Raw genomic sequence first — 11,477 nt, forward strand, 5'->3', positions numbered from 1 at the left:
AAAATGTAAGTGTAGACAAGCTCCTAGATTGCAATTTTGTTTAATTTCCTAGGTAACCTGCTTTGATCTGTTTGCTTTCACTTAAAATGTTTCTGTCTGTAGTTAATAAACGTGTTTTATGTTTTATCTCAATCAAGAAGTTTAAGCTTTGTTGTAACGTGCGTTGTTTGCCTGGACTGCTCAAGACCTGAATGCTTGTGTAGGAGGAACTGTTTGAGTTGTTTTTTTAAATACCTTCATGCTGTTTCACAGCTGATGCTCCTTGATGAGACTTAGGAGCCTTGTCTTATAACAGGCTTAGTCAAAGGGATACAAGCTACAAACATGAGATCTTCGAAGCGTATTGCTGTTTTCATAATGTAATAAAAATACTGTAACGATAAGTAATTATTAATAAGCATGTCATAAAAACAAATTTCCATGAGCACTGCTTTTATAATTTATATTCAGGTAAAGGAGAAAATCCCTGGAAATACTCATTTTTAGGAGGGGGTTGGTGAGACTTGACATTTTAGTGAAAGTTTGGGAACCACTGGTTTGGGGGCACAACATTTCCAATGGCTTCCAGGTTTCGCTCCGGGGGTGACAACCCATCACAGTCTGCATGAATCATTTGCTGGCTTAATCTAGTGTAAATGGTGGTTTCTCTGTAACCTGACATCTTTAAATCATGATTTGAGGACTTCAGTAACTCTGCTAGAGGTTATGGATCTATTACAGAAGTGAGTAGGGAGGTTCTGGCGCTTGCCATGCCCAAGTTTGTCAGATTAGATGCTCACAATGGTCCCTTCTGGCCTTAAAGTTAATGCGTCTAAGATAATGAAGCATCTGATACAGGATTCAATTAAAGGAGTGTAATGTAATTAATTCTAATCAACATGGATTTCTGCAAAAATATCCTGTCAAACTAATCTGATTTTTTAAATAAGATTACAAATTTGGTTGATAAAGGTAATTTCGTTGATATAATATACTTTGACTTTGTACTATGACATTTTGATTAAAAAAACTAGAATATAAAATCAACGTGGCACACATTTAAGTGGATTAAAAACTGGCTAATTGATAAGTATCATATTGTAAATGTCAACAGCAAATCAGTGTCAAGTGGGTGCATTTCTAGTGAGGGATCCCTTCTTAGCCCTATGCTATTCAATGGTTTTATCAATGACCTGGAAGGAAACAAAATCATTACTGATAAAGTTCACAGCTGATACAATAACTGGGGAAGTGGTAATGAAGAGGGAGAAGTTACTAATACAGAGCCATCTGGATCACTTGGTAAACTGAGTGTAAGCAATGTATATTTTAGTACAGCGAAATGTATGTTTATAGGAACAAAGCACGTAGAGCAGGCTAACAGGATGGACAGGGAGGCTCTATTCTAGAAAGCAGCAATTCTAGAGAAAGACTTGGAGGTGGGGGAGATGACACATAGATAATCAGCCAAACATAAGCTCCCAGTGGGGGGAGGGATAGCTCAGTGGTTTGAGCATTGGCCTGCTAAACCCAGGGTTGTGAGCTCAATCCTTGAGGGGGCCAGTTGGGGATTAGTCCTGCTTTGAGCAGGGGGTTGGACTAGATGATCTCCTGAGGTCCCTACCAACCCTAATAATCTATGAAACTGTGGTAAAAAGGACTAATGTGATCTATAGATGCATGAATTGGGGAATCTTAGTAGGAGTGGAGAGGTTATTTTACCTCTGTATTTGTAACTACTGCTGGAATACTGTGTCCCATTCGAGTGTCATAGAGTATCAGGGTTGGAAGGGACCTCAGGAGGTCATCTAGTCCAACCCTTTGCTCAAAGCAGGACCAATCCCCAATTAAATCATCCCAGCCAAGGCTTTGTCAAGCCTAACCTTAAAAACCTCAAAGGAGATTCCACCACCTCCCTAGGTAATCCATTCCAGTGCTTCACCACCCTCCTAGTGAAAAAGTTTTTCCTAATATCCAACCTAAACCTCTCCCACCACAACTTGAGACCATTACTCCTTATTTTGTCATCTGATACCACTGAGAACAGTCTAGATCCATCCTCTTTGGAACCCCCTTTCAGGTAGTTGAAAGCAGCTATCAAATCCTCCCTCATTCTTCTCTTCTGCAGACTAAATAATCCCAGTTCCCTCAGCCTCTCCTCAAAAGTCATGTGCTCCAGCCCCCTAATCATTTTTGTTGCCCTCTGCAACAAGGTCTGGGAGCTGACCTTGGTCATGAAGACAGAGGCAAAAAAAGCACTGAATACATTAGCTTTTTCCACATCCTCTGTCACTAGGTTGCCTCCCCCATTTAGTAAGGGGCCCACTTTCCTTGACCACCTTCTTGTTGCTAACATATTTGAAGAAACCCTTCTTGTTACTTTTAACATCCCTTGCTAGCTGCAACTCCACATGTGATTTGGCCTTCCTAATTTCACTCCCGCATGCCTGAGCAATATTTTTAGACTCCTCCCTGGTCATTTGTCAAATCTTCCACTTCTTGTAAGCTTCTTTTTTGGGTTTAACATCAGTAAGGATTTCACTGTTAAGCCAAGCTGGTCATCTGCCATATTTACTATTCTTTCTACACATTGGGATGGTTTGTTCCTGCAACCTCAGTAAGGATTAAGAACATAAGAATGGCCATACTGGGTCAGACCAAAGGTCCATCCAGCCCAGTATCCTGTCTGTCTGCTGACAGCTGGCAATGCTGGGTGCCCTAGAACAGATAATGATCAAGTGATCGCTCTCCTGCCATCCATCTCCACCCGCTGACAAACAGAGGATAGGTACACTATTCTTTACCCATCCTGGATAATAGCCATTAATAGACTTAACCTCCATGAATTTATCTAGTTCTCTTCTAAACCCTGTTATAGTTCTAGCCTTCACAACCTCCTCAGGCAAGGAGTTCCACACGTTGCGCTGTGTGAAGAACAACTTCATTTTGTTTTAAACCTGCTGCTCATTATTTCATTTGGCGGTCCCTAGTTCTTATATTATGGGAACAAGTAAATAACTTTTCCTTCTTCACTTTCTCCACACCACTCATGATTGTATATACCTCTATCATATTCCCCTCCACACACACCCAGGCTCCTCTTTTCCAAGGTGAAAAGTCTTGGTCTCTTTAATCTCCCCTCTTATTGGCCCATTCCAAACCCCGAATCATTTTAGTTTCCCTTCTCTGAACCTTTTCAGATTTAAAATACAGCCATCTCTCCTCGACTCCTTTCCCCCTCATGTTATTCTCTCAGGGGGATCCTGACCATCAGTTCCCTGAGGAAGTCAGTCTGCTTTTCTGAAGTCCATGGTCCATATTCTGCTGCTCTCCTTTCTTCCTTGAACTTGACCATCTCATGGTCACTGCCTCCTAGGTTCTCATCCACTTTTGCTTCCCCTACTAATTCTTCCCTGTTGTGAGCAGCAGGTCAAGAAGAGCTCTGCCCCTAGCTGGTTCCTTCAGCACTTGCAGCAGGAAATTGTCTGCTACACTTTCCAGAAGCTTCCTGGATTGTCTGTGCCCTGCCGTATTGCTCTCCCAGCAGATATTGGAGTGACTGAAGTCCCCCATGAGACCCAGGGCCTCTAATCTAGTAACTTCTGTTAGTTGCCTGAAGAAAGCCTCGTACACCTCATACCCCTGGTCTACTGGTCTATAGCAGACTCCCACCACATTACCCTTGTTGCTCACACTTCTAAACTTAATTGAGAGAGAGAGAGAGAGAGAGGGGTTTTTCTGAAGTTTTATACTGGAGCTCTGAGCAGTCACACTGCTCTCTTACATACAATGGAACTCCCACACCTTTTCTGCCCTGACTGTCCTTCCTGAACAGCTTATATCCATCCATGACACTACTCCAGGCATGTGAGTTATCCCATCAAGTCTCTGTTATTCCAATCACATCATCATTCCTTGACTGTGCCACAATTCAAGGATTTTGATAAGTTGGAGAGAGTTGTGCCAAAAAATGATTAAAGATTTAGAAAACATGCCTTGTAGAGACAGACTCAAAGAGCTCACTCTACGTAGCAAACAAAATATTAAGGGGTGACTTGATTGAAGTCTCTAAGTATCTAAACTGGGAACAAATATTTAATAATGGGCCTCCCACAATAAAACAATCCCCATTCAATCTATCAAAGAAAGACATAACACAATTCAGCGGCTAGAAGTTGAAGCATAGACCAGTTCAGACTGGAAATAAGGCACACAATTTGCAAAGTGAGAGCAATTAACCACTGGAACAATTTCCCAAGGGTCATGGTAGGTTCTGCACCATGTTAAATTTTTAAAATCAAGCTTGAAGGTTTCTCTAAAAGATTTGCTCTAGAAATTATTTTGGGGAAGTTCTATGGCCTGTTATACAGGACGTCAGACTGGATGATCGCAATGGTGCCTTCAGGTTTTGGAATCTATATTCACGTACCAGAAGAACAGCACTGGCTGTGAGAAAGCAGAGCTTAAGTCAGTCAGGATGAGGTAGGAAAAGAAACACAGAAGGAAGGAAGAATTTTTTTTAATTTTCAAACTTAAAACAGTTTTACAAACACTAGAGATCATAAAACAAAACTCAGAAGAGGCTCAACCACATGTCCTTTTCATTAAATCAGGATCAAGCCAGCTGGTGTTATTTGGAGCAAATGCTTTTCCATTAGTGACACCAATAGGTTTAAGTTGTAAGTGCATCATGGAACATCTAAGCCACACACGTGTACAAAAAGTGCACAGCAACAATACTATTGGAAAACAAGCTATAGCCGTACTATATTAAAATAGGGTTTTTTTTAATCTGGGTTTCTAGTCTTTGTAAAAATGATACTGTAACTTATCAATGAGATGTATTCTTCAAATGTTATAGGAAGAGAAAAAATTCAGATGCTATTTTCAAACTGAGGCAAAACACTCATTTTGTAAAATTGAAGCCATATAGAAAAAGTTTAACTTTTTCTATTAGATGTTGTGTAATACAGAGAGCTGCTTTCACATGAAGAAGTTTAAAAACCAATTCAAACATGAGCACAGCTAATAAAAAAATAAAACCAATGAATGAGACTATTTAATAAAAACATCAAACTTAAATAAAGGAGTGCCTTTGGAAGTATCCTTAGAAATGGGTTCTTCTCAGATAGTTAATAGATAACCATATATGCTCCTGTCCACTATGCACATTGCTCTTCTTGAGAGACATACCACAGGGTGCTTTTGCCAAGATTATACACTGGCATCTGTCTATTCTAGAAAATTACAGGAATTTGAGGGAGAGGTTTGCTCATAATACTGAGCTATTTTGATGGTGGCAATTCCTCTTCTCCCCCTCCCCCAACATATTTCAAAGACATGTTAATATGTTCTAAACTAGACTTTGTAGACATCTGAACAACACACAGAAAATCAGGTGCTTATGGCTCATTCTGTATTTAATAAGACGAGGTTTACATAGTATAGAAAGTCATCTCACCAAAACAAAATGGCATTGTATTTTCAAATAAACCCCCTTGCAAGATCCTGTCCTTTTCCAGACCTCTCAAATCCTGCCTCTGCCACTGGTTTCTCAGGATGTCTAGAGGCAAAGGGGTTGAGTCAGCCCAGCACCCTATGGTAGTTATTGACATGTAGTAAGTGCGTTTAAAATGCTACCGATCAGACTGGTAACAGTTTACATACACATTGCACAGATCTATGACCACACAAGATGGAAGGCACTGGAGAATCAGGCTGAAGAGTTAAGTGATAAATATCACCACTCTCTCTGACACTGCGTGCTGCAACATTGACTCCAATAGCAAAGACAGGATGGAGCGTTACGGTTTTTGGGTTTTTTTAAAATACCTGGATATTTTAAAAAGCAAATTTAAAATAAAAAATTAAGCTCCCCTTTAAATGTCCATCTCAAAACTCTAAGCCAGTCTATTTTTACAGTGATCTTTAGTGTTCGTCTTCCCCTTCCATCACACTCTCTATGCCTGCTGACTGTCGCTCTCATTGGGCTTAGATTCCTCCTCACTCTGACCTTTGTCTTCTGGTTTCACTTCTTTAGAGTCCTCTTCTGCCAGTTTTATTTCTTGCAACTTCTCCTCCTGTGAAGCATTCAACAGGTTTTGCTGTACCAGCTCTTCCCTGGTGCTCTTCACCACCTCTTGTAGATTATATTTTCTGAACAAAACATAGTCTTTCACCACGCTCAAGCAACAGACATTTTTTATTATTTCTACCACAATGGTATACTGGGGGTTATTAAGATCCACTTTGTTTTCTGGATTTAGGCTGCCCACTATTCCTACAAAATAAAAGGACACGGTCTTAGAGTCAGTGGGGAAACTGGAGGAAATGTTTTTCATAGAAAAGAGTGTAAATGAGGTGTCACATTCATCAGCTGAGCCCTCACTTAAAGTGGAAGGACTTTTAATAAGATTAGTTCTAAAAAAAAAAATACTGCAAATCAGATAGAGGGGATAAACTTACTGCCAAACAATGAGAGAAACCTGCTATTGTTGTAGCAACAAGCCAAAATAAGCACCAATTTCACAAGAAAACTATTTCCAAAAATATTCTGAACACTCCGTTATGGAAATAAAATCTCAGAGCACAAACTGCACCACAAAGCAGGGGAAAACAAGGCACCTTACTTTAGCTATGACAACTGCAATCAAGAATTTTCAGTCACTGAATTGGTCAAAATAGCAGGACAGATTGGGACTCTTAAAAACACTCTCTCGAACCAAAGGGCTATTGCACAGCAACTATCAAGGAGAAAGCTGCCAAGTGAATTTAGAGTTATTTCATTAAGGCCACGTCTACACTACAAAACTAAGTTGACCTGATTTACACTGGCATACAGCTGCCACCGTAATTACATCTCTTGTGCATGTCTACACTTCACTCCTTGTTTCGGTGGCACATATCCTTACCAGGCGTGCTTGTATCGATTGCACTGTCAGTTTGAGGCATTGTGGGACACCTCCTGAAAGCCAGTAACAGTCAACACAAGCAAAGCAGTATCTACACTGACACTGTGTCCACCTACCTACATCAACCTTGACTCTGCACACTGCTTATGGAGGTGCAGTTATTAAGTCAGTGTAGGAAGGCAGTCACCTTAACAGGAGTGAAATTCAAGCGTAGGCATTTCCATAGTTAGGTAGACGAAACAGTCTTGCATCGACCTAACTGTAGCGCAGACCAGACCTAAGTCATAGTCTAGGGACACATTGACAAGCCATTTCCCAATATAACGTTCAGTATTCAAAGGATTTTTAATACAATCCTGGAAGTTTGCAGGAATGGTATTGTCACAGTGAGTTATACCCAACAAAGTTGAACCACACACTCTTCTGGTTTATGATCTGTTAAGATGAAAACCTCTGATAGCAAAAAGGAGTGTTGTTCATGTCAGGTTACTTTTGCAGAGCTTAAGGAAAAAAAATTGAAAGACTTTTCATAATTCAATCTGCTTGAGTTTTCTATAACGCAACATTTATGTCTACTAAAAAATTTTTGCTTGAATAATTTGCTTACACATGCAGTCTTAGGTAGCTTATAGACTTGTCTACAATCATGCTAGGTCAGATAAGTACATACCTGCCAATTCTTTGATTACTTCTTCCCTACTCATGTGACTGTTATTACGAGCTTTGTAAACAATCTGAAAAGTACCCTTATTAGGGGCTTTAAACCAAGGCTCAAAGAAGGTCTCTGAATACTTTTTCATATCTTCCACAAAAGCCTTGCAGGTTCCAGAAATGGGCAACATACGCAGAATCACTCTTGTTTTCTTCTTTTTAGTAGTGTGCAAGTCCTTTAATATATGATGGACGAGATTCTCAGGTTCTACAAGAGAAGACAACAGAGTAAGAGCAACAAATAGAAAGAATTTCCTTTTAAAAAAGCAATACAGCATCAAATCTTACTTGCTTACAAGTACAAAGAAACTGAATCATCAAATTCTACAGCACCCTACTAAATTCTATAGGGTTCTTACAAAAGGGTAGGGCGTTTGTAAGCATGGAGAGAGTATTTCCATAATTCTGACTTGTGAAGGACAAGAGAGAGTAGGTGCAACACTGGAGGTCTACTTCTGAAGTTTTTTACTCAGGCAACAGGAGTTTTGCCTGAGCAAGAACTGAAAGATCAGACCCTACTCACGTCTACTGGACTGTCAATACACTGGCTGTTCTTCCAGCTCGTATTTGTTTTTTCACAACAAGGCTGAGGATCTGGGATCATCAGCCTTTTTGCATGCTTTCCAGGTTCAGCAAAATACCAAGCCCTTTTACATTTACAAGGGTCAGATTGGTTCTGCTTGGGCAAAATAACTACCTGGCTGTAGTCACTAGAGTGTTCAATGGGAAAGCAAAAGGAAAAGAGGAAGGTTGCATGAACATTCAGCATGCTTCACTTCTTTGGCAGTCAGACCGTGACACAGTCTAACAAATTGCAAAGCAGCTTGTGTGTGTTGCATTATGCAGCAGTTATTTCACTACATACCTACACCCAGCGTTCTAATAAAGACCACATTGTTAGCTCCACTCTCCACTGACTGGAATCTTCTCAGCTTCTGTTCAGTCGAAGTGCGAATCTGATCAACTTCTTTCTTTAAGGCAGCTTCAACATCATCTTCGTCCTCTTCACTTCCTGACAACCTGCCATCTTGATCTGTAAACTGTTGGAACAAGAGGATGCATCTTAAATGAGATGTTAGCGAAGGGTTAAGAAATCTCATCTAATGCTCAATAAATGAAAGTCACAACCACCACTATACCCCCTGGCCTAAAAAACCCAGAATTCAAGCAGTGATACTGTAGACAGTTAATAAGGCATTTTAGGAATAGGCACACTGCATTAAGACAAGCACCAGAAATTATTGCAGAGGGAATCATCATTTCATTTTCTCCATCTCTGTAGTGATTTAATTTTAAAGCACGTTACATAAAATTTGTCTCTTGCACCATTAGGTAACAAGTGGATGATCAATCATCTTTAAACAAAAACCCCAAACTCATCACCAGTTTGGAAAGCAAACTTTTCAAGATGATTACCTATAGCAATTTATAAATGGGAGCAGCGAGTAATAGGCAAACCTTAGGCCTGGTCTATACTAGGAAATTAGGTTGGTTTAACTACATCATTCGGGGTGAAACTGACCTAACCCCCAGTGTAGACAGCACTAAATCAATGGGAAAATTCTCCCATCAACCCACCTACCACCTCTCAGGGAGGTGGAGTACCTACAGCAACAGGAGCAGCTCTCCTGTTGGCATGGGTAGCATCTTCAGTGAAGTATTAATCTGTAGGCAAAAACTCAGAGCAATAAACAGGCCAGCTATGTTAACCAGGAGTTATTAAACCAAGTGTGTATCCATCACTGAAAGAAGTTCTTACACTGATTTGTAGAGTGCTTTTAAAGAGAGTGTTCTCCTGTGGCACTTCAACATCATCAAAATAATTAGATGGCCTGTTTAACGTTAATTCACCTCTTGCTCTAAAATATCCACAAACCAGACCATTAACATGCTGCCTTTTTTTGTTGCTTAACATTATTATTTTGGCCAAGAGAGACGCCCAAATTATCCAGCAGGGCCATTCTTGGGCATCCTTTAAGGGCGCCAGATCTCAGCAGTGGCCCGATACCAGCAGCGCGCAGGACCCACAGCCAATCGCAGGCCTCTGCTGGTATGGGGTTCACACTGGTGCTGCCATAGATAAACTGCGTACAGTGACTCTGCCACCACAGGAGACTGTAAGCTCCTCGGGGCAGGTGTGTACTCAGGGCTCAGGAGGGGGGATCCCGAAGTACCATACTAATAATCTGGCCCCCTGATACGCGGCAGAGCCAGGCCAGCGGCTGGCCGCACGCACCTTCTCGGGCCCGTAGAGCAGGTCCCCGTACTCGTTGAGCAGGCTGTAGGCCTCCCCCACGCACTTGCGCTCGTTCATGTTGCAGGTGATGAGGATGCCCTGCATGCCGAGCTCCAGCTGCCGCGGCCCGCCGCCGCCCCGGGGCCGCTTGGCCTGCTGCCCCGGCACGTACCGCGCCTTGTGCCGCCGCTTCATCGCCGCAGTCGGCTGCTCCGAGGCGGCCATGGAGGCAGCTGAGCCACGAGTCCGGACTCCACGCGGGCGCCAGAACCACGCGTTACTCGCCGACGTGCGGCGCGAGGCGATGACGCCACAGTAGCGCGACGGAAAGGGGGCTCATGCCAGCAAGTCCTAAGGGCTTTCCGGGTCCTAAAGCCCGCCGCATTCAGTGGCTCTCCCGGGTCCTAAAGTCACCCCCGTGACAGCCGCGTGCCGCTTGTCCCCGTAGCACCGCGCTGCTCGTGCCGGGAAGTGAGGCCGGGAGACGAGCCAGGCCCCCCCCCGCTCTGCCGCGCCATCCAGCTTCGGGAGAGGCGCCACCCAGGAGCTGCCTGTGCTACCGCCTTGGCTCTCGCGGGCCGGGCCGGGCCCTGCCTGCGTGGGGCTGGGACGAAATCCCAGCTGTAGCCGATGCTCCGGTGTGTTGTAATGTTTGGCAAAGAACGGCCACTGGGGTAAAGAGAGAGCCGTGTAGTTAGCCACAGCCCCACAGTGGTGAGCCAGAGCTGGCTGTGTTCGCACTAGCTCTTTACCAGCCCTTGTTTAGCTGTTGTACTAAAACGTTACCCTCACCCATGCAAAGCAGGTAGGCAAGAGGGTCAATTTGGTTTATCCTACAACTTTAGGTGACTTTGAGTCAGGGACTGTGTGTTTCATTATTATATAGAGGGAAAATTGCCAACTCCCACATTCAGAAATCACGTCAGGCTCAAAAATTCTGATTTTCCTCCCTCAAAATAATATTTTTTTGGGGGGGAAGGGTGCAATACTCCCTGGGGTACACAGGCTTGTGAAAAACCTCATCACCATCTGCCTTCAGTATTAAACAGTTTTGCTTCATATCTGATGTACCTCAGCTCCCTGAAACCAACAGCCTCTGGCCACAGATAAACGCTGACTTAACTTCCTGGCTTCTGCAGCCCTCATCTCTGTGATACAGGCTACCGATAAACACACAGCAACCTCCAAGGATAGGTTGCAATGGTCACATAAACGCCACTATACCGGAAACCTACTGCCTGCTATACTTACCTACACGCCTCCAGCTTTCATCCAGACCACACCACACGATCCATTGTCTACAGCCAAGCTCTAAGATATAACCACATTTGCTGGAGTCCCTCAGACAGAGACAAATACCTACACGATCTCTATCAAGCGTTCTTAAAACTACAATACTCACCTGCTGAAGTGAAGAAACAGATTGACAGAGCCAGAAGAATACCCAGAAGTCATCTACTCCAGGACAGGCCCAACAAAGAAAATAACAGAACGGTACTAGTTGTCACCTTCAGCCCCCAACTAAAACCTCTCCAGCGCATCATCAAGGATCTGCAATCTATCCTGAAGGACGATCCCTCACTTTCACAGATCTTCGGAGACAGGCCAGTCTTCGCTTACAGACAGCCTACCCAACCTGA

At 42.9% G+C, this 11,477-nt stretch overlaps 1 protein-coding gene across 1 annotated transcript; it reads right to left on the minus strand.

Annotated features, from left to right (window-relative positions):
* Window positions 1-4,478: 4,478 nt before the first annotated feature.
* On the minus strand, window positions 4,479-11,086 carry THUMPD1 (THUMP domain containing 1). Its single transcript, XM_030578373.1, has 4 exons — window positions 9,838-11,086; window positions 8,467-8,641; window positions 7,561-7,809; window positions 4,479-6,259 (listed from the first exon to the last, which is right to left on the minus strand). Exons 1-4 carry the CDS (start codon window positions 10,060-10,062, stop codon window positions 5,940-5,942), a joined length of 969 nt encoding a protein of 322 aa, XP_030434233.1. The 5' UTR covers window positions 10,063-11,086; the 3' UTR covers window positions 4,479-5,939.
* Window positions 11,087-11,477: the final 391 nt, after the last annotated feature.

This window comes from Gopherus evgoodei, chromosome 10 (genome assembly GCF_007399415.2).
Source record: "Gopherus evgoodei ecotype Sinaloan lineage chromosome 10, rGopEvg1_v1.p, whole genome shotgun sequence".
In the NCBI taxonomy this organism is placed as follows: Eukaryota; Metazoa; Chordata; order Testudines; family Testudinidae; genus Gopherus; species Gopherus evgoodei.

Excerpts from the sequence above, each read along its gene's own strand:
- THUMPD1 (XM_030578373.1), bottom strand. The coding sequence starts at position 10,062 with ATGGCCGCCTCGGAGCAGCCGACTGCGGCGATGAAGCGGCGGCACAAG. Across the intron at positions 8,642-9,837 it reads TGCTCTACGGGCCCGAGAAG|TTTACAGATCAAGATGGCAG; the intron begins GTGCGTGCGGCC and ends TTGTTCCAACAG. Across the intron at positions 6,260-7,560 it reads AGTAATCAAAGAATTGGCAG|GAATAGTGGGCAGCCTAAAT; the intron begins GTATGTACTTAT and ends TTTATTTTGTAG.